We start from the raw sequence: 27,361 nt of genomic DNA, 5'->3' as shown, positions 1-27,361 counted from the left end.
CATTTACCATTTTAGCGCCTAGATACCATAGTGACTGAGAAATGGAAAAAGAAGGAAAGCAGGCCCTGAACTTGCAGATCCTTATTCAGATGATTAGCCCTTACTCAAGTATGTAACCCCATTGACTTCAAATGAAATCCCATTGTAGTGGGATAAGATTGTTTTACCATTGGTCAGTGAACCTATTCATATGAGTAGGGGTTTGCAGGATCAGGTTTGTAGTTTGTAAATGGGAGCTGAAAATGGCCCTAAATGCATAAATGGTAATAAATTAAAGTGTAAAAATAATGGTAATAAATTAAACACAATAATGGTAATAAATTAAAGTGTAAAAATAATAATTTCAAATGCAGAGTAAAAAGAAAAGGAGTACTAGTGACACCTTAGAGACTAACCAATTTATTTGAGCATAAGCTTTTGTGAGCTACAGCTCACTTCATCGCCGATGAAGTGAGCTGTAGCTCACGAAAGCTTATGCTCAAATAAATTGGTTAGTCTCTAAGGTGCCACTAGTACTCCTTTTCTTTTTGTGAATACAGACTAACACGGCTGCTACTCTGAAATGCAGAGTAGTAACTTATCAAGGGCTTATTGAGTCAGGGCTCATTGCTTGGGCACCAAAAAGTGTCACTGAGGTTTAGGTGTGCAAGGTCTGCAAGTTTAAGGGCTCTCAGTTTCTGAAACTCCTTTGTTGATTATAGATTTGTTTCTAGCAGCAAATCATTGACCACCTTCTTCATTCCTTGCTTACCTAAAATTCTGATTGATGTAAGAGAATGTAGGACTGAACCCCAACTATAAGCAGTATTTGAGTATATTGTACAGTACTTTCTAAAACTTGTAATTAATGTAACTGTAAACTGTTGTAACATGAATAATATATTTTGAAGGTTATTTACTTGCTAAAATACATGGAACACAAACTAGAACGCCATTAAAATTTGTACTTTTCTTACGCAAAACATTAGCATTTTAATAGTACTCCACTATTTTTTATGAGGCTTCACTGTTTACAAAGAAGGAAGACCAGATCTGTGTCAGAGTATTTTTATATATGTACGGATTTAGTACAGCAGTAAAATGCTGTCTTGTATTAATAACTGTTTGTTGTTGTTTTAGTGGGAAGAAATTAGTGGACTGGATGAAAATTACACTCCTATACGAACATACCAGGTATGCCAGGTCATGGAACCTAACCAAAATAACTGGCTTCGGACTAACTGGATTGCAAAAGGCAATGCACAAAGGATTTTTGTAGAACTGAAATTCACTCTGAGGGATTGTAACAGTCTTCCTGGAGTACTGGGGACATGTAAAGAAACTTTTAACTTATATTATTATGAAACAGACTACGACAATGGCAGGAATATCCGAGAAAATCAGTATGTAAAAATAGACACCATTGCAGCAGATGAAAGTTTTACCCAAGGTGACCTTGGGGAGAGAAAAATGAAACTTAACACAGAGGTGAGAGAGATTGGACCTTTGTCCAAGAAAGGATTTTATCTTGCATTTCAAGATGTAGGTGCCTGCATTGCTTTGGTTTCTGTCAAAGTCTACTACAAGAAATGCTGGTCTATTATTGAGAACTTAGCTATTTTTCCAGATACAGTGACTGGCTCAGAGTTTTCCTCTCTAGTTGAGGTACGAGGAACTTGTGTCAGCAGCGCAGAAGAGGAGGCTGATAACTCTCCTAGGATGCACTGTAGTGCAGAAGGAGAATGGTTAGTGCCTATTGGAAAGTGTATCTGCAAAGCTGGGTACCAGCAAAAAGGAGACACTTGTGAACGTGAGTAAACCTACACTTTTAATAATATCCTACAATAGCAGGTGGGTTCTACAGTCACATTTCTATTGTCTTTGCATCAAAATATGTTATTAGGCCCATACTAATACTTTGAGCATTTGAATCTATATACTTCACACTGGCGAACTTAAATCAATCAGCTCTTTCAGGAATGGAAGTCAACATTTGCATATTGCATTTTCAAATATAAAATAGGCAATTCAGAGCACAGTTTAATGTAAATACAGTTGCAGAAATTACAATTCACACAGAAATAAGCTCAGGATGACATTCAGTGTAGTTCTTCGTAATGCTACTGAACAGATTGTATCTTGCTAAGAAGACCTTATTAACGTTCTTGTGTATGAGCATTATATAAACTACTTGCTGTTGTTCCATATGTTTTGTGACAGAAAATTATAAGGAAAATAAAACTCAGGATATATGGAATTTGTGCTAAAGCATGTTTATTAATGTATAGCACATACTCCAAATGAAACCTGAGCTACAAAGTTTTGAATCTGCATTTCATTCTCACTCCTGTGCAAATGCAGTAGATTTATTTATTTTAAATCTGTTTCTTTCAAACAGAATATATCAAAATATCGAGTGGCAGAATTTCAGTCAATATTTTTTACATAAAATTAATTCAGCTAGAATCTTAAAAATAAAACTTTTGGGTTATCTATGGATTACATTGGGACTAGTTAAATTATCAGCAAATCCAAGACTATGGAGAGCTTTTTATTCTGTATTTTCAGCATGTAGTACATCTGGTAGTGTTAGGTTATTGGAAAGCAGTTACACTTCAGAGTAACACACAGGATTAACATTTTCACTCTGGCTAGTGAATAAAAATCTCAACGTAGTTTGCTTTTTGCAAACAATCTCTTTAGGTCTTGATGCTGTCACCTGTATTCATATACTTACTCTGCAAGTAAATGGGGCTACTTGGATACAAAGGCAATTCTGAGCATAAGTGTGGCACAATCGGGCTGTTGGTTCTAGGATACTAGGTACTTTGTATAGTGAGTAATGGTTTCAAATATATTTAACACAGAAACTGATATGCCATCAGATTTTTCTTGTAGTGTATGATAGAAACATACTTGTCTGTTTGTAATGCTGCAGAAAAAATGATATAAAAATAAATGTGAAAGTGAGAAAACACCAAAAAGTAAAACCATTACAGGCATTAAAAAATCAAGGGAGTGACGTATATCTGACTTATTTTGGGGTTGGTCTAAGACTAAACCCTGCAGTCAATGAGTTTAATGAGAGTTTTGTCTGTGTAAGGATTGGAAAAGGACTGCAGAATTTGGCTCTGCTGAAAGGAAGAAAGCAAGCAGTGTCTGATCCTGAATCCTTAGTCTTCAGGAAATTCACATGATTGCCTTCAGCAGGGGTTTACAATGGAAGATTTGGTACATAGTTGGAGTGTGTGGAGTTGGTCTGGGATCTTTCCAGCTCTCTTTCAGCATTGTGGGGGAAGGGCTGAGTTTCTACCGTGTGGAGGGTGATCTCATTAAGAGTTATAATGTGAAAACTGCCCACAAAAATCAGTTCAATACGGTGTGTCTAGGCTCTGTTAAAAGTATTAAAATTATTTGGCCCCCATCAGAGCACATTCTGAAACCTTCAAAGGTTTTCTCTGGAGACACTGACTTTTTTTTTTTTTAAGCATCTTAGTTAACTCACAGTTGATGATGTGAACCATGGATAGGTCTATAATTATAATACTAATTTTCTTTGACTTTCAGGGAAGGAGAGAAAGTGCCCAGCCAAAGGGAAAGCAGGGGTAAAGGGGGAGGGGGAAGGGAATCAGTGTTTGGTAATTGGAATTCAAGTAAATTGTTTATTAAATAGGCTTCTTAATTTCTAACCACAGCGATGTTGACAAAGGAATTAAATGATAACTTGTACTTGAGTTCATTTGCAAGAACGTTGCCCATTTTTGGCCTGCTTCCAGAGCAATTGCTAAGAGAATACGCAACTCTGGAAGCAGTCCAGAGGCACATTGATAGGATTTCTCCACTTTTCTTTCAGTGATCTTGTTAAGAGTTTGAAAACAAACTCTGGCTCCATATTGAGGCAAGTTAATATATTGAGGCGAGAGAGAGGGTGGGAGGCAGCCACTCACCGAATGAATGCTGTTACCAGCTTGAAGTCCAAATGATCTGGGTGACTCTGTGGCTCTGTAGTAGTTGCATTCTGTGATACTTGTTAGGATTCTCTGCACTTGAAGATGTTATTAAGTATGATCAACTATATAGTGACTGATAATACAGCTGACATACTGATACTGTCACTGTTTTTGTGACAGATATTGAAAGAAAGTTATCAGAATGTTGACACTAATGCAAGTGGCTATCTGTTACTGTCAAACTTTGAAACAGATCAAGCAGAAGCAGGTCGGTGCATGCTTCCTTAATCCAAACCTTTTGTGGTCCTTCTTAAGGGCTCAAAGCTGCAAAAACCAGGCATTCTGCATTGACTTCATGCTAGTAAGCACTGGACATAAGACCCTGTCTTGATGGTTGAAAAAGATACCTTTTTTTTTCTTCAATCATGGTAGCTCAATGGAGTAAATTTAAGTTAACACCATTGAAACCCTGCTAAGATGCAGGCTAACATGTTTGAAGATGTATTAGTTGGCTGGGTTGTAGCCAAGGGAGGATGGTTGGTGAGAGCATAGGCTACAACATAGTCATCTAATACATCTTCAGATGTGTTAGCCAGCATCCTAACAGGGCTTTTTGATTGTGTTACGCTAACTTATTTGAGCTACACTGATTGAAAAAGTCCTCTTTTTTGTCTCTCATGACATCGCCAATGAGTAAGTATTTGCAGGACCTTAAGAAACAACGTTTTATCTTTTAATTTTAATTTAGACAAAGTTCACTCCCAATACGTTGGCAGAGGATATTTGTGTCATGTAAACAAATACTCTGCAAATAGTAGTAACTGATAGTGCTTATCAAAGATTAAATATTAAACTTGGGCACTAGTTTTCCCCTTGTGTTCTATCTCCCGTACCAAATCTTTTAATGTGTATCTATATGTAAATGTCCTTATTTTGGATGTACATTGAATTATTCACATAATAAATTTGCATTCCATTAGCATCTTGATGCATAAACCAAGTTAGGGCTACATTGTGCTAGGTACTGCACAGACTTATAATAGAAACTGTCTCTGCCCCCAAAGAATTTACAGTCCTAGTTTAAGGCAAGCCACAACAGCTAGGTGAAATGAAGTGTGTGTGGGGGTGGGGAGGAGGAGGGCGGTAGCGGTAATAACATAGGCCACGTCTACACTATCTGCTGGATCAGTGGGTAGTGATCGATTGATTGGGGATCACTGGACGCGATAAATCAATCCCCAATCGCTCTGCTGTCGACTCCGGAACTCCACCAGGGTGGCAGGCTGAAGCGGAGTCGACGGGGGAGCGGCGGCAGTCGATCCAGCGCTGTGAGGACGCGAAGTAAGTGATTCTAATTCGACCTAAGGTACGTCGACTTCAGCTACGCTATTCTCGTAGCTGAAGTTGCGTATCTGAGATCGACCCCCCCCCCCCAGTGTAGACCAGGCCATAGTCTTAGCCTTAGAGAGCTTACATTCTAGGGCTTGATCCTGACAGTGCTTAGGAAATGGTGAGCCCCTAAAACATCCACAGATATACCATTTCTGCTACTGTAAAAACGAATGGAAATGTTAGCACTCGGGAGCACTACATAGGACCCATTCCTGCAATTCTCACATAGCCTATGACCTGTGCAGTGGGAATTTCACCTATTTTGCCTATGCAAGGACCGCATTTGGGATAATATTTGAATAACTGTGGTTTGGGGAAAAGGAGGAAAATTCTTTGTAAAGTTCTATAATCCACTTGCCATATGTTTCACATTATTTAAAGAGAAACTATGCCCATTTGCTCCTGACCAGCAGTATGATATTTCAGAAGGTAGGAAGCACCTTTCAACATGAATGAACTGAAAAAATATAGGTGAAAATTAATTTGGCACCACGTCTGAAAATTCAGACTTCTGGAGTAAGCCAAACAGGTACAGTTTACTCTTATCTGCTTTGTAATACTATGTGCATTAGAAGAACACAACAGAATACAATTTGCTTATCCAAAAAACGGGAGAGGGCTACAACTTGTTATGGAATGCATGTCACTGAAGTGAAGGGTACATGCTTGATTTTTGGGCTGCACTGTATACTGTATGCAGCAACTTGCAACCTGCCACAAACTGCTACAGGAACTACTGATTTCTTTTGGGACATAAACTTTTGGAGCTAGTAAATGTGACTTGACAGAGAGGTCCAGCCTACGAGATACGTTATATATGATACATTTGTGGTATGTCATTTTTAGTTACATTTTCAGGCATATTCCACTTCAGAATAATTTTTCTGATCAGTCTGTGTTAACACTGAGCTAATGTCGTAGCTTACTGTTAGGAGGGACTGTACTGCTGGAGGAGCCTGCTTCTGAGACTTAAAGATTGGCCATTAAAAATCTCATAGCACTTCTAATAAGAGTAGATTGTATGAACTGTAAATCAATGTAGAATTTGGCCCAGGGTGTCTTTCTGAAGAGTTGTGGCTAACCTGCAGTTTGGGGTAATTATCTCCCGTCTACCTAAATTCCATGCTGTTTCAGTTTTCCCTGTTCCTCTTCCTTTGCACTGCTGCAAAGGCTTATACGGAGTCAAAACCTTCAAGTCCTTTGCTGGAGTAGAGCAAGTAAGGTTGGATCTGTCTCCCCCCCAGTACTCCCAGGCACAGAGCTGTATTGTATTAGGTGGGGCATTTCAGTGTGGGGAGGAGGTGTGCTTGGAACACAATGCACTAGCTGGCCTCACCTGTCTATGGTGTGACTTCAAGCAAGTTGTAGCTAAGGCAGAGCACAGGCAATTTGTAGCTGGCTCTCTGATGGCCTCTCTCCTGTCTGCACCCAGCAAAAGCTGGATGCGGCAGACTCTACCCCACGTTCTTTTCCCTTTACTAAAGTGTTCTGTAATGTTTCTGTGCACTATTAAACAGTTGCTGTGACTCTGTTTCAGTGGTGGATGCTTCTGTGTATATCAGTTTGTGAAGAAATTATGTAGGGTTTAAAAAATGTGGCTGATACCTACTTGCTGGAGGATGAGAAAGGTAAGTACAGGGCTCTGACCTCCAGCCATCCCCAGCTGTTCAGAGGGGAGCTGGAATTTCCATGGGCTTTCCTGAAGATGCTGCTTAGGGACACCATGTTTTTATATTAGTCTTTGGCTAAAAAGTGACTCTAAATTTGAAGCTCCATCCCCTTTCAGTTGCTAGAAGATAAAAGGATACTGGTTTGATTTTCTTTTCCAGAGAGTTCTGGCTGCCTTTCATGGAGTGGCTAGGTAGGAGAGTGTTTCTCTGCCATCTATCTCTTCCACAGCATCCTAGCTGTTATGGAGACAAGGGTTTTTTACTACTCTGCTACATCCTTCTGGTCTAACTGAAGGTGGAATGGGTCTTCAGTACTGTCCTGCTCCTTTAGCCTTTTGGGTGCTTTGAGTAGAGGAGGGAAGGGGGAAGAAGTTTATTCTATTCTTCCCCCTCTTCTTCAACCCTCCCCCCTCAGAATTCCAGGCTTTCCTAAGTTAAAGGAGGGAGAGGGAGTCTTGCTTGTGGTCAGCGGGTGATAGGTCCCCAACACCACCACCCTCTCAGTCACTCAGCTACTTACCTACAGGCTATCCCAGCCTGTTAAGCTGCAAGGCATAGATAGGAGGTTCCCTTGAAGCATTTCCTTATGATATCTGCCCCTGAAACTGGCTACTCACAAAATCCCAGACCCTCAGAATCAATGTAGCCCATTTTACCAATTTTACCTCAAACTACTGCTCCTGCATAACACGCAGCACTTGCAATGAAACAAAAATAAGCTTATTTAAGAAAGAATAGAGATTCCATTAGAAACGAGAGAGTGACGGGGAACAAATGGTTACAGTACAAAGCAAAATCATAAAACGCAAACTAGGACCTACACCTATGAATAGTTCTTTCCTTTCTAGTAGGAACAGGGGAAAATAGTAGGCTCCCCCCGCTCCCAAGTTCAGTCTGTTGCAGAGCTCACTGGCTTCACAGGAACCAGGGTCCAGCCTTTCACAAAAAATACCTCTGCACAACAAAATGTCTGATCAGTGAATGGATTCAGAGTGCTTCTCCTCACTGTGTTATACTGAAAGTCTTTTGTTTTTATTCATAGGCAGGGCGATCCCCTATCTGTTATAATGTTTCTTTTTTGTTTCCAAGTGGTTTTGATTGTTGGCAGGAGGATTCTGGTGGTTTTCCATTGACTGTTCTGCGATGGGGCAGTGGTAGACAATTGAACCTTGCATTATGTTACTGGCTAACCAGGGAGGGAGACAACTCCCTCCTGCTTGAATAGGCCATCACCAAAAAAATCACTCCATGGTGACTCCCGTTAACTTTGAGACCTTAGGGCCATAAACTACAATATAGTTACATTATTCCTTCAATATTACCCCTACATACATTATGCCATGATTTTGAACAAGCTTTCAGCAGAGACCTTACATGTTACCCTTTGTGGACAATTATCCTGTGAGCAATGTATTTGATGTAATGAGTTTGTCATGTCTGAGATGAGAGCTGTTTGCAAAGAACGGGGGATCCTTTGTCAAGAAACCTGTGCCAGAGAAGCCTTCCCTGAATAGTCAAAATCAGGTATAAATCCAGATTTGTGTTTAGTTGTTGATCAAATGCTGGGTATATCCACTCCCAAGAGAAGGAGGTGGGTGGTGGTGGTCGGGGACTCTCTCCTCAGGGGGACTGAGTCATCTATCTGCCGCCCTGACCGGGAAAACAGAGAAGTCTGCTGCTTGCCAGGGGCTAAGATTCGCGATGTGTCGGAGAGTCTGCCGAGACTCATCAAGCCCTCGGACTGCTACCCCTTCCTTCTTCTCCACGTGGGCACCAATGATACTGCCAAGAATGACCTTGAGCGGATCACTGCGGACTACGTGGCTCTGGGAAGAAGGATAAAGGAGTTTGAGGCGCAAGTGGTGTTCTCGTCCATCCTCCCCGTGGAAGGAAAAGGCCGGGGTAGGGACCGTCGAATCGTGGAAGTAAACGAATGGCTACGCAGGTGGTGTCGGAGAGAAGGCTTTGGATTCTTTGACCATGGGATGGTGTTCCATGAAGGAGGAGTGCTGGGCAGAGACGGGCTCCATCTAACGAAGAGAGGGAAGAGCAGCTTTGCGAGCAGGCTGGCTAACCTAGTGAGAAGGGCTTTAAACTAGGTTCACCGGGGGAAGGAGACCAAAGCCCTGAGGTAAGTGGGCAAGCGGGATACCGGGAGGAAGCACAGGCAGGAACGTCTGTGAGGGGAGGGTTCCTACCTCATACTGAGAATGAGGAATGATCAGCAGGTTATCTCAAGTGCCTATATACAAATGCACAAAGCCTTGGAAACAAGCAGGGAGAACTGGAGGTCCTGGTGAAGGCAAGGAATTATGACGTGATTGGAATAACAGAGACTTGGTGGGATAACTCATATGACTGGAGTACTGTCATAGATGGTTATAAACTGTTCAGGAACGACAGGCAGGACAGAAAACGTGGTGGAGTAGCACTGTATGTAAGGGAGCAGTATGACTGCTCAGAGCTCCGGTATGAAACTGCAGAAAAACCTGAGTGTCTCTGGATTAAGTTTAGAAGTGTGAGCAACAAGAGTGATGTAGTGGTGGGAGTCTGCTATAGACCACCGGACCAGGGGGATGAGGTGGATGAGGCTTTCTTCCGGCAACTCGCAGAAGCTACTAGATCGCAGGCCCTGGTTCTCATGGGTGACTTTAATCATCCTGATATCTGCTGGGAGAGCACTACAGCGGTGCACAGACAATCCAGGAAGTTTTTGGAAAATGTAGGGGACAATTTCCTGGTGCAAGTGCTGGAGGAGCCAACTAGGGGGAGAGCTTTTCTTGACCTGCTGCTCACAAACCGGGAAGAATTAGTAGGGGAAGCAAAAGTGGATGGGAATCTGGGAGGCCGTGACCATGAGTTAGTCGAGTTCAGGATCCTGACACAGGGAAGAAAGGTAAGCAGCAGAATACGGACCCTGGACTTCAGGAAAGCAGACTTCGACTCCCTCAGGGAACTGATGGGTAGGATCCCCTGGGGGAATAACATGAGGGGGAAAGGAGTCCAGGAGAGCTGGCTGTATTTCAAAGAATCCCTATTGAGGTTACAGGGACAAACCATCCCGATGTGTCGAAAGAATAGTAAATATGGCAGGCGACCAGCTTGGCTTAACAGTGACATCCTTGCGGATCTTAAACATAAAAAAGAAGCTTACAAGAAGTGGAAGATTGGACAAATGACCAGGGAAGAGTATAAAAATGTTGCTCGGGCATGTAGGAATGAAATCAGGTGGGCCAAATCGCACCTGGAGCTGCAGCTAGCAAGAGATGTTAAGAGTAACAAGAAGGGTTTCTTCAGGTATGTTGGCAACAAAAAGAAAGCCAAGGAAAGTGTGGGCCCCTTACTGAATGAGGGAGGCAACCTAGTGACAGAGGATGTGGAAAAAGCTAATGTACTCAATGCTTTTTTTGCCTCTGTCTTCACGAACAAGGTCAGCTCCCAGACTGCTGCGCTGGGCAACACAGCATGGGGAGTAGATGGCCAGCCCTCTGTGGAGAAAGAAGTGGTTAGGGACTATTTAGAAAAGCTGGACGTGCACAAATCCATGGGGCCGGATGCGTTGCATCCGAGAGTGCTAAAGGAGTTGGCGGCTGTGATTGCAGAGCCATTGGCCATTATCTTTGAAAACTCATGGCGATCGGGGGAGGTCCCGGATGACTGGAAAAAGGCTAATGTAGTGCCCATCTTTAAAAAAGGGAAGAAGGAGGATCCTGGGAACTACAGGCCAGTCAGCCTCACCTTAGTCCTCGGAAAAATCATGGAGCAGGTCCTCAAGGAATCAATTCTGAAGCACTTAGAAGAGAGGAAAGTGATCAGGAACAGTCAGCATGGATTCACCAAGGGAAGGTCATGCCTGACTAATCTAATCGCCTTCTATGATGAAATTACTGGTTCTGTGGATGAAGGGAAATCAGTGGATGTATTGTTTCTTGGCTTTAGCAAAGCTTTTGACACGGTCTCCCACAGTATTCTTGTCAGCAAGTTAAAGAAGTATGGGCTGGATGAATGCACTCTAAGGTGGGTAGAAAGTTGGCTAGATTGTCGGGCTCAATGGGTAGTGATCAATGGCTCCATGTCTAGATGGCAGCCGGTATCAAGTGGAGTGCCCCAAGGGTCGGTCCTGGGGCTGGTTTTGTTCAATATCTTCATAAATGATCTGGAGGATGGTGTGGATTGAAGTCGCAGCAAATTTGCAGATGATACTAAAGTAGGAGGAGTGGTAGATATGGTGGCAGGTAGGGATAGGATACAGAGGGCCCTAGGCAAATTGGAGGATTGGGCCAAAAGAAATCTGATGAGGTTCAACAGGGATAAGTGCAGGGTCCTGCACTTGGGACGGAAGAATCCAATGCACCGCTACAGACTAGGGACCGAATGGCTAGGCAGCAGTTCTGCGGAAAAGGACCTAGGGGTGACTGTGGACGAGAAGCTGGGTATGAGTCAACAGTATGCCCTTGTTGCCAAGAAGGCCAATGGCATTTTGGGATGTATAAGTAGGGGCATTGCCAGCAGATCGAGGGACGTGATCGTTCCCCTCTATTCGACAATGGTGAGGCCTCATCTGGAGTACTGTGTCCAGTTTGGGCCCCACACTACAAGAAGGATGTGGAAAAATTGGAGAGAGTCCAGCGAAGGGCAACAAAAATGATTAGGGGACTGGAACACATGACTTATGAGGAGAGGCTGAGGGAACTGGGATTGTTTAGTCTGCAGAAGAGAAGAATGAGGGGGGATTTGATAGCTGCTTTCAACTACCTGAGAGGTGGTTCCAGAGAGGATGGTTCTAGACTATTCTCAGTGGTAGAAGATGACAGGACAAGGAGTAATGGTCTCAAGTTGCAGTGGGGGAGGTTTAGGTTGGATATTAGGAAAAACTTTTTCACTAGGAGGATGGTGAAACACTGGAATGCGTTACCTAGGGAGGTGGTAGAATCTCCTTCCTTGGAAGTTTTTAAGGTCAGGCTTGACAAAGCCCTGGCTGGGATGATTTAATTGGGGATTAGTCCTGCTTTGAGCAGGGGGTTGGACTAGATGACCTCCTGAGGTCCCTTCCAACCTGATATTCTATGATTCTATGTTTTTAAACTATGAGGATCTCCAAAGTACTCCCATTGCTGTCCAGCTGTGAGATCTGCACATTGGGGATACATACTTGTGATGTTTTTCTGAGCCTTTTCCTGCACTGTTTCCCCGAGGCTTTCCTCCTTCCCTCTCTAATCCGGAAAGTAGCCACAGGCTCCCTCATTGCAGCCCTTTCTAGTGACAACTTCCTGGCTTTTTACTAGCCCTGTCTGTTCCTTCTCAGCTGAGCTCCTTCATAAATCAGGGGTTACTTAGGCCACCTGATTCTCCTCAGGTGTGGCCTATCTGCTTAGTTGGCCCTTGTCAGTCTCATTAACCCTTTCCAGGCTAGTGTGGAGTGAATACTACATCACAGATGCCCAGAAAAATGGGAGTTAAATGTGAGGACTTCCCAGGCTAAAGAATTTTAGCTTAAGAGTGAGCAATTACAAACTTGATGCTCACCTGGTGTGAATCATAAAATGTAGAATTCTGATTCAGTGGATAAAATGATTTCTGTTTTCACTTTTTACATTTGTTTAGAGCGATCAATGAGTGAGCTAGGGTGAGGGAGACAGGGTGTGTGTGTGGTGGTAATGGGGCTAGAAGGAGCTGCAAGCCAGGAGGAAGGAAGCAATAGAGAGGCTGCAGAAGAGTGGAGAGCAGAGAGTAGTTGTTTTTGTGTTTTCTCAGGAAGGATGGGGGAGCATGTGTGTGTATATATAAGACCTCTGTCACTTTGGAATCCAAGTGCAGATAAATGTGTAAATGTGTTTGGGTAAATCATTTTTGAAATAAAGATGGGGCAGTGGGGGAATAATAGGGATTTATGGAAACAAAAAAAGAAAAGATGCAGGAGGTGGTATTTGTTAAAAAAGTGAGTCCATACCTGCTATGTGTGGCACAGGAGTTGAAGGCAACAGAAGTTCCATGTGCAAAGTTTTTGCGTGATTGGGCTAGTGTTTTAAGAGTTTTGTTGTATTTCAGAGCTTCAACAGTGTATGACATGAAATCATGTTTTCACTTTGTCCCAGCTGTCAGTTCATTAGTATTGATTAGCTCAGGCATTCTAAGAATACCTGGCTCTTATTGCCTGAGAAATCATGGACATTGTTCTTTCTTTGATCTTTATCTGGGCCTGCAGTTGCTATTGTTTTATTACCACTGAAGATTTTTAGAGTAAAAAATAAGTTATTGCTCCCTCACTTCAGGCATTAATAATATATGATTTAAATGTTTTCCCTCCATTCTGCAAGCCCTGTACCGCAGTGGTAGTCTGGTTGATTTAAAACACTAAGATGTTCAGAGAGTGTGAACGTATATTCACTTAACCTGAAATACTATGAATTAAACTATTTTAAACTACCGTGTCTGCAAAAGGCAAACTGGAATTTTCTAAGTTGATTCCCTTACTGAAATATTTCAGTAGCTTTTATAAATTGAATAATTTTGTTTTACATTTTATTCTTCTGTACATATTAGAACTCACGCTTTTTAAATATACCTTATTAATCAGAACTAAATTTTTGTTGAGATCAGAAGAGAACTAAGAACAAAACCTGGATTTTAAAAAAAAATCTAGTGTCAGTTCAAGGGCTCATAATAAATGTGAGAGATCACTCATGTAATTGGAGAAGCTTCATCTTTGCTATTGTAAGTCTTCACTAAAATGTGGTGTTGTGATTAATTTTTTCATGAAGCCAGAGAAACAATGGTCAGCTCCTATTTAATTCAGTGTTACCTGTCATTTAATTCCCTGAAGTGACCTGCTGTTTGCAAGAGTTTCCTTACCAGACAATGAGTGAACTACCCAACTTCTCCTTTGGCCTTGAGCTGGTGCAGTGCTGGTGGAAACAACATGATTGATAGATTCTATGGCCAGAAGGGACTACTGTGTGACCACCTAGTCTGACCACCTGTATAACTCACGCCATAGAACTTCCCCAAAATAATTCCTACAGAATATCTTTTAGAAAAAAAGCATCCTATCTTGATTTAAAAACGGCCAGTGATGGAGAATCCACTATGACCCTTGGTAAATTTTTCCAATGGTTAATTACTCTCACTGTTACAAATTTATACCTTATTGCATAGAGCTGTTTTGAGAGCTGTATTGTTCTAAGTTTAACATACACTTAGAATTTCATTGATAATTTAACAGCTCACTAATTATTAAAGTTTAAATCTCATTCAGGAGCTTTCATTCCCTCACATTTCAAACTCCTTTAATTGTCCATGACTGTCATTGAAAGCATTTAGTCCCTTAAGGCAGTAAAATGATTTTCTTATAGTGTGTGTGTGACCCTCTTTCTCTCTGTCTCTTTCTTTCTGTTGTAGTTTATAACAGAAAAGTGTTCTCAGAACTTTTCCTCTCAGGACCCTCTTCAGACATGTGCCAAACATGGCAAAATCTGCCCAGAGCTTAAGGGGGCTCTTTTGGCAGGGCAGAAGAGCATTTTTTTAAATCTTTCCACCAGCAACTGCTTATGACTCTGCTTGAACCTCTGTAGTACAAAAATGTTGCCCAACGCATTGAACAAATGACCAACAGTTGGGAAAATACACTCATGGCTTCTTGATGACATTTTGATTCCCTCATGGAGGTAATTTATTATATTCTTTGAGCAATAATTTTCCTCATACAGTAAAAGCTTCTGTCTCTGGGCCTAAATCTAATCTCACGTCTAGTGGACTAAATCAGGAACAGCCCTACTAGAGGCAAAGAAGTGTAAAACAGGTGTAAGTCAAATCAGACTCTGACTCAGTTTTTTTTACAGCCCCTATGTTTTTGTGTGGGTAGCCCCATTGACTTCATTGGAACAATTTGAGGGTAAAGTTAGGCACATGCATAAATGTTTGCAGGACTGGAGCTTAATATTGTGGTTTTTTGTCTTACATGTACTGCAGCTGTAGTAATCCTCTGCTGCTGATTCTGTTTTAGATTATAGCTTCACGTGATCTTTTTAGATAATAGCAGATCTACTGCAATAATAGCATCAGCCATCTTGAATGAACGGGTAACTGTTAATTAACATTACTACCAATTGTTATAGTTTCTGGTGCTTCATATTTACTTCAAAATGTGTTATATGAGAGCTAGGTTATTGTTAATTTTTTTGTTTTTACGCAGAATATTACTGTGCATATCTCCTGGTGCATAAGAGTACCACAGATGGTGTGACAAGTGGGGAGTAAATGTTACGGTCAGATTTTCAAAAGTTGATTTTTGAAATTGTGCACTCAATTAACACTGTGTAATTTTTACTTGCACAATTTTAGAGAGAAATTTTAAAAAGTAATCCCAAAATATTTCCAATGGAATTTTTTTTTTGCCATATATGGTGCAGCTACAGAAGGCCATAATGATTTTTTTTTCTTTTTGAGGACATTGGAGTTTTGGGTGTATAATCCCCAATCCTACAAACTCTGTATTTAAAGAAATGTAATGATGGGTCCAATCCTGGTCCATCAAAGTCAATGGCAAATCTCCTATTGATTTCTGTGGGAGCAGTATCATGCTGAAATCTTATCCGTATTAAGTCCCTTTGACGTCAGTGGAAGTTTAGCATGTGTTTAAATGCTTTCCTGAATAGATAGGTTTTCCGGAATTTGGGTAATATGGGTAGGAGTAGATATATACCTGGGAAGTAAATATTTGATGAATCAAGAGTAACTCCACTGAAGTTATCACATATTATGTGCACACAACACACAGACTAATCTCTGTCATTTATGGCTGCACCATTTGTTATATACTCTTTTCTGATTCAGTCATGAAAATAAATGACATCGCAGAAACCATCCATTATTTATCTGTAAAATATCAAAAATGGCCTAGATTAAATTATTGTATTTATTTAGCATATTATGGCTTGTCTTCGCTATGGGTGCTAAGTCAATATAAATTACTCTGCTTCAGTTACGTAAACTATGTAAGTGAAGTCGACGTAATCTATGTCGACTTACTGCGGTGTGGTCGCCGCTCCAGGCCAATGGGGGCTGCGGGAAGCGGTGCGGCCCGAGGCATGTGGTGGGAGCTGCAATCGGCCAAACTTGTGGACGCAGCAGGTAAACAAACCGGCCCGGCCCGCCCGGGGACTTACCCTGGCAGGCCGCATGCTAAAGATTGCCAATCCCTGGACTATTAAGTTCTAGTCTGACCTTCTGCATAACACAGGACAACGTCAAGTCCAATGTCCTGCATCAAGCCTATAAGTTTGGGTTGAGTTAAAGTATATATCAGGGATCGGCAACCTTTGGCATGCGGCCTGTCAGGGAAATCCGCTGGCGGGCCGGGATGGTTTGTTTACCAGCAGCATATGCAGGTTCAGCCGATTGCAGCTTCCACTGACCGCGGTTTGCTGTTCCAGGCCAATGGGGGCTGCGGGAAGCGGCAGCCAGTACATCCCTTGACCCACACTGCTTCCCACAGCCCCCATTGGCCTGGAACGGCGAACCACGGCAAGTGGGAGCTGCGATTGGCCGAACCTGTGGACGCTGCAGGTAAACAAACCATCCCGGCCCACCAGAAGTTTTCCCTGACGGGTTGCATGACAGAGGTTGCCGATCCCTGGTATATATCTTGGAAAGACATCCCATGTTTTAAAGACTTCAAGTAATGTAATATCCCATGTCCTTAGGTAAATTGTCCCAGTGGTTAATTATCTTTACTGTTAAAAGTTTGTATTTTATTTCTAGTTTGAGTTTGTCTGGCTTTGGCTTCCCGCCATTCGACCTTGTTTTCCCTCTCTCTGCTAAAGTAAAGAGCTCTGTACTTTTAGAACTGTTATCCAAATGTAGGTATTTATAGATTGTGATCAAGTCACCTCTTAACTTTCTCTTTGATAAACTATATAATTGACAGGTTTCAGAGTAGCAGCCGTGTTAGTCTGTATCCGCAAAAAGAACAGGAGTACTTGTGCACCTTAGAGACTAACAAGTTTATTTGAGCATAAGCTTTCGTGGGCTACAGCCCACTTAATTGGATGCATGCAGTGGAAAATACAGCAGGAAGATTTTATATACACAGAGAACATGCAACAATGGGTGTGACCATACACACTATAATGAAAGTGATCAGTTAAGGTGAGCCATTACCAGCAGGAGAGGAAAAAAACCCTTTTGTAGTGATAATCAGGAGGGCCATAATTGAGCTTTCACTGTAAGGCAGGTTTTCCAGACCTTGAATCATTCTGGTAGCTTTTTTCTGAATCCTTTCCAGTATGTTAACTGAGGTACCAGAACTGGCATAGAGTTCCAGTAATTGTCTCTCTAATGTATGACCTTTGCCATGGAAGTCAAAGCTAGCAAAGGCCTTGGCCAGATATTTAGAGGTATTTAGATGCCTAAAGATACAGAAGTCAATGGGAGTTAGGCACCTACCCACTTTTGAAAATCCCACTAGGTGTCTGTTTTTATCTTTAGTTGCTTAAATTCATTTAAAAATCTGGCCCTAAGTGCACCTAAAGCTGATGTTTTCAATTTGGCCATATACCGTCCTATTTGTACAGCTATGTAATATTAACAATACTTATTCCTGACTGGATTTTCTCATTTATTTCTTAAAAGCTCCCCTTTCTTCTTTGTAAAGCTCTCACATGCTCTCTGACTTGTTTTAATGTTTCTTTCTTAATTGCTGATGAGATATTTTAGAACATGATCCATCAACCACTTAACTAAAGTTGGATGTTAGAGCTGGTCATAGTCTTTCAAGTTTCAAAATTTCAACAGGTTTCATAGTAGCAGCCATGTTACTCTGTATTCACAAAAAGAAAAGAAGGACTTGTGGCACCTTAGAGACTAACAAATTTATTTGAGCATAAGCTTTCGTGAGCTACAGCTCACTTCATCGGATTTGTTGCTGGATTTTGCCAAAGAATGGGATTGGACAATTTTCATAATTTTTATTTTGTTTTGACAAGTTATATTGATTGTGTGTTATTATGCATCTGACCCCTGTGCAGTAGAATTAAACACTGATTTTTTTTCATACTGAGCGTACTGTCACTAGAAAATATTCTGAGTCTTAACATACTTATTTTCATGTTTGCTGTATATCAACAATATATTTGTAACATACAAATGGAAAATAAAAATGATGCCAGGTTGCTCTTGGAACTAGGGGGAATTATTATTATTATTATTTATTTATTTTGCAAGACTTAGAAAGTGGCATTACTATTTTAACTGGCAGAAAATTCCAACATTCTGTACTGTCAGCTACTAATTAACTCACCTGTAGAATTTTCAGCCAGATCCAACCTGCTGCTTCTTGGGAGACCAAAAAGTATCATATATGTTTAAAATCTTAAGGAAGATAGAAAATATTGTCTTGGCTATGAACACAATACTCTATCGATGAACCATGAATATGCCTTTTAATTCCACTCACTTTTGCCTCTCATTAGTTATATAAGGGTGTCATTGGCTGAATACAGAGGGATACTCTTTGGCCTTCCAGGGATCATGGTCTGTCAGTTGTTTCAATGTGTCAATTAAAGTGAATCTGTTTATCTTTGTGACTGGTCTAATGTAAAAAAAAAAAAAAGTCTTGTCAGTGAGATTGCTAGTGAATTGTGACAAGAAATGAAGAAAAGTGGAAGAATAATGTCTTTCTAACATGTTTTTTTTTGGAGTGGGGGGGGAGTGATATAATTCCTTTTGATCTTTAGTTTAAAGATTTCCTGTCATAAGTACAGAGTTGCAGAGACACAGTATTGTGTGTTAGAATGGTTTAAAAATGCATATTCAGAAGTCTGAGATTTAAGCTTGTATAACACAAGCTGAGACAAGGTTGCCTTGTTAGAAAATAAAAACATTGATGTTCACAATAGTTCAAATTAAATGAATCTTTTAACACAGACTTTTCTTTTTTCTCTCTCCTAATACAGCAGGTAGGTGAAAACACAATCTAAATTTTCCCTGATCAAGCCACACGTTTAAAGTCCACCATTTTAACGAGATGTATGTATATTTAAGCAATGACAAGGGTATTCATCATTCATTAACATTCAGTAGATAGCTGACTGCCAGTTGCCAGTCAAAATGGCGTCTGGGTGAGTATTGACATTGATTGATGGACATGCGCTGAGAATATGCACAAACAGGCTGCTTAGGTCATTTGAACACATAAAAACCATGGTAGCTAGGCTCCACAGACACAAAAAGACTCTTTGCTTGGGCTTTCCTTTCTTTCTAAAGCATCCTAGAGTATCTGAGATTCACATGATTGATAAGGTAAACCTTAGTTTTCGAACAACATTGTCATAATCAAGGAAAGTTTCTAGTTTGATCTGGTAAATACGGGCGGATTGTATTCATGCTGCTTCTAGCTCTGAGCTGAGTGTCTGAGGGGGGAATCTGGTGCTTAATCATTCAGCTTGACACTTTTTTTTGGATGTTGTTTTATAATGTGCATTTTATATGCATACCTAAAGATGATTGGCTCTCTCCAGGGGATGTGTGTGGAGGGGGGGATGGACAAATAGAACACTAAAAATGCAGAGCTGGAGGAGTTTACATGATGATATGGCACCACCCAGTACTTCACTGAAGCTTTCAGTCTCCCAAGTAATGCAGAAATGAACTTGTGATTTTGCTTATCTAGTGCAGTAGCTAAGTACTATAAAGGATTGATTGTGGTGTTGCCGCAAACCCAAGGTAAAGGGCATTGTGGTGTTGTGCTTCCCCGGGAGTAGACCGTTGATCATATTGTGACTGCAGTTTGGTCCCTGGTTACTTCCGCCTTGGAATAGGAAGAATTTTGCCATAGACTTATGTCTGGCACGATGTTATTTCCCCTCCATGCTGGTTCAGCTGTGCTGGCTGGTGCAGGAGAGGACAGTGTAAGCTCTGCCCACTTTTCACTGCTGCCCACCTACACTTGTGCACAAGTAGGGACAGTGGCCTGATAGAGGCCCTGTGCTGCAACCTGTGATATTGGCACGTAGATATTGGTAAAGGGGGGCACGTTCTGTCTTCTTACTCCCTTGTGCAGGTGTACAATATAAGTGACTTGAAGCTGTAGAGTGCTATATAGGCACTACATTTTCTTATTAGCATTTTCATGCATCTTAACACGGGCAAAGTGATCATATTTGACTTGCATTATGTGACCAAGGTTAAATAGAAAGTGGGCTGTTCTCATTTGTGCCAATTGCAAATCACATCAACGTGATTACATGACAGATAGGATCTAGCAAGATGTTTGTGGCCAGGCCTCTTTGCGCCTGGCTAGGGACCTACACTGGCCATGATGGAAATGGCATAGGGGTTGTTACATTGGCTGTACAGCACTGGAGGACCAATCTTTCTATGTGTGGCTACACTGTTTGTAGGATCACTTTGAACCACCAGTGAAGTACAAAACAGATGTAGCACAGCCCAAAATCTGGGGCAATATATGTAAGTGTTTGTGAGAGGCTGTTTCCACAGCGGGTGTAGGAACATAAGTATTGCTGTGTTGGGGCAGACTAGTGGGGCATCCGGTCCATTATCTTTTCTCTGGCAGTGGCCATCTGTGGATGATTCAGAAGAAGGTGCAAGAAACCTGTAAATCTTCCCTCCTCCCTGAAGCATTCTCTTTAACTCTGTTCTTTTCATGTTCTTGTACCATGGCCATAACTATGGTATCGGAATGCCGGAGGGTTTAAATCTCTAATATTTTTTTTTATCCTATCTAACATAACTGTGGATAGTCCCATTCATCTAAATGCTTAACCCTTTTTGTGACTCCTACTAAGCTCTTGGCCTCAATGCTATTTGTGTCAACAAGTTCCACAAGGTAATTAAGTGTTTGTGTGGGGGAGTTAAACCTGTTTTTACTTACACGTTTGTAGCCTTTCAGTTTGATTGCAAACAGTATAAAAATAAAATTCTACTGTGTGGACAGATTTCTATACATACAGTTATGAGAATTAATAGCAAGTCCTTTATTTTTTTGGTATTTTCTGTCAGTGAAATTAATTTGTCTGGTATCAAGACAAACATATTGTTCCCTGATGGTCGCAAAATTACAATGGTTGTTTTTTGGCTTATCAGCACTTTATGAGATATGAAAGGGTTAAACTCTCCAGGCAAACCACATATCTCTTTCCTTAAAATGCCATTGGGAAACTGAGATAAATGGCGAAACATTTTTTGTGTTGACATGATGTTCGCCTGTCCGATTGCATCCTTCCCAACAGACAGTGGAGAAGCAATTACAGAAAAAGACATCTGTGCCAAGGTTTGGCTAGCCAAAGAGGGCAAGCTCTCGTGTTTAAAAGGTATAGAATCCAATCGACGAAAATGTCTGGACCTGTTAGCACCAATAAAGCTGAAGGCCACTGGGAAGCTCAGAGAGGGTCTTTTGTTATGGAGAGAGAAAGGAGGCTGAAACTGTGACACTTAGGGAGGAATAGGGTCAGCTGGTATGATCATCCATCTTCCACTGTGGCAGCTTTTTGTCAGCTTCTAACCCTGCTCAGCAGAGGATCTAAACACCTCTATTGTTGACAACAGCCAATTCTCAGCCAAGTGTAAATGAAGTTAATATTCACTGACCTTATGCATAGCCAATGAAGGCCCTCTGATGACATCCTGGAAATAATGTTATCTGACACTTCAAAAAGCAAATGTTGGCAAGTTTTGTTTTTTTGTTTTTTTGTTTTTGTTTTTTTTTGGCTGAGAAAGAAAACAAATACACATTGTTTAGCCACCTCACATTTTAACTGATTTCCATCATAATCACAAATGTCTTTTTGGCCTTAAATCAACTTTGTTATATTTTCAGTTTGTTTCTCATTATATCTTACTCTGAGTCTGTGAGATGTACCTCGGCTTACTTGCATAAGAAATGTAGAGGCCAGTGAGCAAAACTGTATGTATGTTGATAACTGAATAGGAAATTAAAATAGTTTTCAAGAGAACATGTGAGCCAAGAGAATGCCTTTTTCAGAACCCAGTGAGTTAAAAGTTCAGACTCGAGTTTATTTGATTGATAGATGTATTCAGAGAAAGTACAGTATTTTAAAACAAGACTATGAAAGTCTTTTTGAGAGACCTTGTTAAAATTAATCGCTAAGATCTTCCTTTGTCTCCGCTGTTTGTCATGACCAAATCTTGTTGATCTAACAGTATTTTAATTACAGAAAGTCCAGCAATTCTCACAATCCTGCTTTGCCAGAAAATGTATTTAAGAGAAAAATATCATCATAAGCTTTCAGAGAAGGATTTATATTTCACTAAAATATTAGCTAATGAAGAGCCACAGGAAGGAGTGTGTATAAACTGTCTTCTTGAATATGTACTCTTGAGTGTTGATTATTATGCAGATAGCTGTATTTATTTAGTAGTTTTCATCCAAATGGATCCCCAGACACCTCACAGACTTACTAACTGAATGCATGTGCACCATCTCTGTATAAAATCAATTGGAAAACAGCTACCATAGTTCAAAAATGAAACACTGCATCTATTTTTAAAGCACAGCAATGCTGCACAGCAGCGTAAGGCCCTGATTCAAGGAAGCACTTGTGCTTAAGTGCTTTTCCGAATAGCACCTAGCACTGGAGGTGAAAACTACCTTATCTAACAGAAATGCTTATCGCCCCCTCTAGTCTTCCCTGGAGGTATGCCAGCTATCTGCTGTCTCATGTCAGGCATGCTTACCTGATAAGAGATTAGGAGATCACAGTTTGTGGTAACAAAGTATGGCTTCAGGATGAACAGTTATAATTAATCAAGTATGTCCAGGTGTATCCAGCAAACTTTGCACAGCTGCTTTCCCCCTGCCATCCCCACCATGAACAGAAAACAGCAATAGATAACAGAATTATTTGTAAGTATACTATAGGTATCAGTCTTTTTGAAAATTCTGTGGAATGATGATTATCAATGTTGGCTAGAACCCATACCAGTATTTGTAAGGGAACAATCCAAAGCTGTAAGGTTTCAGAGTGGTAGCCGTGTTAGTCTGTATCAGCAAAAAGAACGAGGAGTACTTGTGGCACCTTAGAGAGTAACCAATTTATTTATAATTATATATTAATTTATGAATTAGTTAGTCTCTAAGGTGCCACGAGTACTCCTCGTTCTTTTTAATCCAAAGCTGTGACATTTTTGGCAAAGATTGGGTTAATGGTTGAAGTGAGTACTGTAATCACAGGGATTGCTCTTGGTGATTATCTGACATGCTGGCTATCATGACAATCACCAGAACAGATCTGCATCTAATTGGCATCACTCATATTTGATCTCAAAGTAAACAGTCCTAACATTTTTTTGGAAGCTGTGTATTGATTCTGTTCACCTCATCAGTTTTGTTTATTTGTATCTATTATAGCTGTGAACATGTTTCCTGTAATGACAGATTTACTTAAGCAGCATCTGATCAGCTAGATGTTTTACTTATGGGTTTTGCTTGATATAAACTCAGATCTTCAGATGGTATTTCAAAAGAGAGTCAGTCTGACCATGTTCCTGCATTTATGAAATCGCCGACCAGTTTTGTTTAAAATACAGCATTGTGTTGCATTAGCTTTCGGATGGTCACCTACAGACTGAGAGGACCATGCAGTCTATCTCACAGAGCAAATAATTAAAAGGTCCACTTTCAATTTTGGACTGATCATACTGAAGTGGTCAACAAGACAAATTTATACAGACAGATTAATTAAAATAAGACATTTTCACAGTGGTTTTGGGATGGACAATATTATTATTATTCTCGAGTTACCTGGGGAAGCAAGAGAATTGTTGAAATATAGTCAGCCACTGAGCTGTGCAGTAGGGGACCTCATCCAAAGCCCATTGAAGACAATGGGAGTCTTTTCATTAATTTCATTGGGCTTTGGATCAAGCCATAAAATTACTAAACAGGCAAATTACTACCTACGAGACGTTTAAAAGGATCTATTTATTGTGCAGACAATATCCAATAATAGCTAGATTCTGAGCCAGGTCTTGATTTCCTAAATCCACTGACTTCTGGCACGGTTCTGAAATTCTGTCCCTTTGTCAGGTTTATCCTGTGGAATGCCAAAAACATATCAAAACTTTTTTGGTTTTGCCATTGCTTATAAAATAAACAGATAGTGGAATATAGTGTTTTGTTTAATATTTCTGGCTCAATTCTGTGTTTTGCTTTGAGGGAGAAAAAACTTGTTTCTCTGAATTAAACTATGGGAAAGTTGATTCATTTCTCCTTTTGGTATTGAATATGAGTCCTGTTTTTATTGAAAGTTTACAAAATCTTAGCTTTCTATAGGCAAAGAACTGAGCAAGTGATCCAAAAATAATGTAAATTGAAAATGTTTGGTTTAATGTACCTTTCTGTTTGTTTGTTTTTCCCTGTAAAAAGACAGAAGGTAGGTTCTTTGTACTAAATGTCAGGGGAAGATTCATTAGGCCAATAGTGAACTGTGGGTGTCTGAGGAGGTGGCTTTTTCTCTTTGTTGCTGTTTGAAGGGAGAAATAAGCCGATAGTACCAATAGCTGGTTTAACATTGTCACTCTGTCCAGCTGTTCCTGTGGAGGAAGCCACGCAAAAGAGCATGCAGGGACTGGGGATATAACATTCTCATTGGGAGCTAGGATGATTTTACTATGATTAATTTAACTTGTAGGGGGTAAGGACTTCAGTGACAGGCTTTGGTCTGCTTCTGTTATTCAGAATAATGGGTAACTTTCACCTCCTACCTCTGGGTCTCTGTAGAAAAGATCTGTATGGATCGGTGTTCATTCTGAATTGCATTGTCAGCATAGCTGTGATTTTCTTTGACAGTTTACATCAGTGGGGATGAGAAGAAAGGAATTAGGCATGAAAAATTGCTTTGTTCTCTTGAGTTCTAGACAAGATTTTGAATGTGTACCATGCAGTCTTCAGCACATCTGCAGATGATTACATTTATAAAGAATAAACATCAAAAATTATTTGAAAAATTTAATAGTGCAGGAAAAAAGAAAAAAAATCAATTTGAAAGAGGAGACTGAATATTCTATGGTGAGTAGCCTACCCTATTCAATAAAAAAAACAACAGATTATAAAGAATCGCCTTGAAGGCTGAGTCGACCAGATAGCCCATTGCTAATTTAACCAAAGCATATAATTATACAACAAACAAAATTTGAGACACGCAGAAAGGATCTTGGTTAAATCTTAGATATTATTCTTTAATCCTCACATTAATGAAACAGTCCACTTGTTTCCACCAGTAGGGCAACTGCAGCATAATGCCTCCAATTGGTTAAAGGGCATTTCTTTGTTTTCATACTGTAACATACCTATAGTTCAACCGTGGTAATGTCCATTGTGCTGAAGATCTGCGCCTGGGGTTAGCCACAGAGAGATACAATTTAGGCAGTAGGTTTATTTGAGACATTCTTAGAAGTACCTTTTGGTTTTGATTAGTGACAAGTTGGTAAAATGAACACAAGAAAATAAGTTTGGGACCTGATCCTGCTTCTCCTGAAGTCAGTAGGAGTCTTGTCATTGACATCAGTGGGAACAGGGGCAGGCCCAGTTCCTGTTTGATTGTTCTCCCCGTCCCCAATACTATTTCCAAAGTACACTTTGTACCTTAAGGTATCAGCGATTCCCTTTTTTTTTGTTTTGTTTTGGAGACACCTTTTCTGATTGATACAAAGGCCTTAACCTGGAGAACTAAACTTGACAACAAAGGGCTCAATTATGAGCCTTTCTGCGCACCCAGAGAGTGAAGTAAGGAAGCATGAGGAGCCACTTTACTGTACCGTGTGGGCTGTGCGCATCACCATACCCTGCACTGGAGGGTGTAGTAGGCACCAGGGTGCTGCTACTCGCCTTCCTGCTCAAATGGGTGGGAATGGACAGGCAGAAGTGGATGAAGCTGGAGGCTTTCCCCACATCCTGCCTGTTGCCTGAACTTTTTCCCGCTGCCAGAGTCTTTCACTGCTAAAAATAGTAAAGATGGGGCTTGCACTGCGTGGGTGCAGAGAGAGCTGTGTAGGATATATACCCTGGGGGTTCAGGCATGTGGGGCACTCTACTTCCCCGAGCTGTGCCTCACTGTCTACACCGTTATTTGTACCCGTGCTAGCTGGGAATGCAGTGTCTATACTCTACCCCCCCCCCCCCCGTATAGGCATACCGTAAGAAATATCACCAAATATCGCGAGAATCCCCATAAAATCATGTGAGTTGGCAACACTGTTAAATAAGTAGTTCTTCTCTGAAATTCCTGTGTAAAAATCGGACCTTCTTACTGAATAGATGTGTTCCATTTGTGTATTCATAGTCAGACCTGCTCACTCTCTTGCTGTTTTTTTAACGCACTTTGCCCTACAGAACCAACACACTTCAGACAGAGTGAGCTGAGGATGCTATTATATCTGATCATCACCAACAACATTGTTTACTGAGTTGCAATAGAAGACAAATGGGTTGCAGAGGTCTCTCTGAATACAATGGGGTTGCACAGATATAATTGAGGGTGTAATTTAACTTGCAGAAACTTCATTGTGCCTGAGATGGAAAGAAGCCAGTTTGGCTTTCACAGTCCAGAAGTCCGGACTGAGTTTGCATGGTTGGCTGCTAGCAAAAATACCTCTTTACTTGCAAACTGAGCAAATCTGATACAGAAATAATTGAAGGACCATAAACATGAATCCACATAATGCCATTTTTAGAGTCCCTTTTTAGAGTAGAAACACGCTTTAAGCAGTGTGTGCTGAATACCCCCAATGGACAAGCTAAATGGGACATTGAACACATAATGGCATGATCATGCAAATCCTTCTATGGTAAACATCAGGGAGCACATGATAATTGCATTCCTTTCCTCATGTAAACGGGGGCTACATGTGGTCTCAGGTTGGGTTCAGAATTAGGAATATTCCCTCTGCACTGAGCAGAATAGGTTTTAGGCCCATGGACACCTACTCCTTTGTACTCAAAAGTGCAGGATAAGAAAGGAATGGGGGAAGAGCTGGTGAAAAACAAGCATATCTGAGGAAACGTGGGTTGAAAATTGATCCTCAGTTTGCAGATCAAATGCTCAGCTATGTATTTCTCCATTTGGCCTTACTACTGCTGCAAAACTGGAGTAAGTTGGTGGCTATGCAGAAGCAATCTAATTATTTCAGGGTTGGTTTCCACTGCTCTCCCTATCCTGCACATACTCTTTTACATGTACAACATTGCACTTACACTGTGCAGATCTAGCCCTATATGTTTAAAACTTCTTTTTTATTGTTCTTGTGTCTCACAACATCCAGCCCTGCTTGGATTTTCAATTCCTGCTTCATTCTAATATTTGGCATAACTTATCCTGGTAACATCACATCACTCCC

The 27,361-nt window shown here is 40.8% G+C and overlaps 1 protein-coding gene across 4 annotated transcripts in view; it reads left to right on the top strand.

Annotated features, from left to right (window-relative positions):
- The window catches only part of EPHA7 (EPH receptor A7), a 175,276-nt gene that overhangs the window by 8,848 nt on the left and 139,067 nt on the right, over positions 1–27,361 (top strand). For all 4 annotated transcript variants that reach the window (XM_037894491.2, XM_007052778.4, XM_043542664.1 and 1 more), the window contains exon 3: positions 1,120–1,789. In XM_037894491.2, the coding sequence (XP_037750419.1) occupies positions 1,120–1,789 (670 nt within the window). The remainder of the gene's footprint in view (positions 1–1,119; positions 1,790–27,361) is intronic.

The sequence above is a fragment of the Chelonia mydas genome, chromosome 3, assembly GCF_015237465.2.
Source record: "Chelonia mydas isolate rCheMyd1 chromosome 3, rCheMyd1.pri.v2, whole genome shotgun sequence".
NCBI lineage: Eukaryota > Metazoa > Chordata > Testudines > Cheloniidae > Chelonia > Chelonia mydas.
This window is presented reverse-complemented; position numbering and strand designations above follow the sequence as displayed.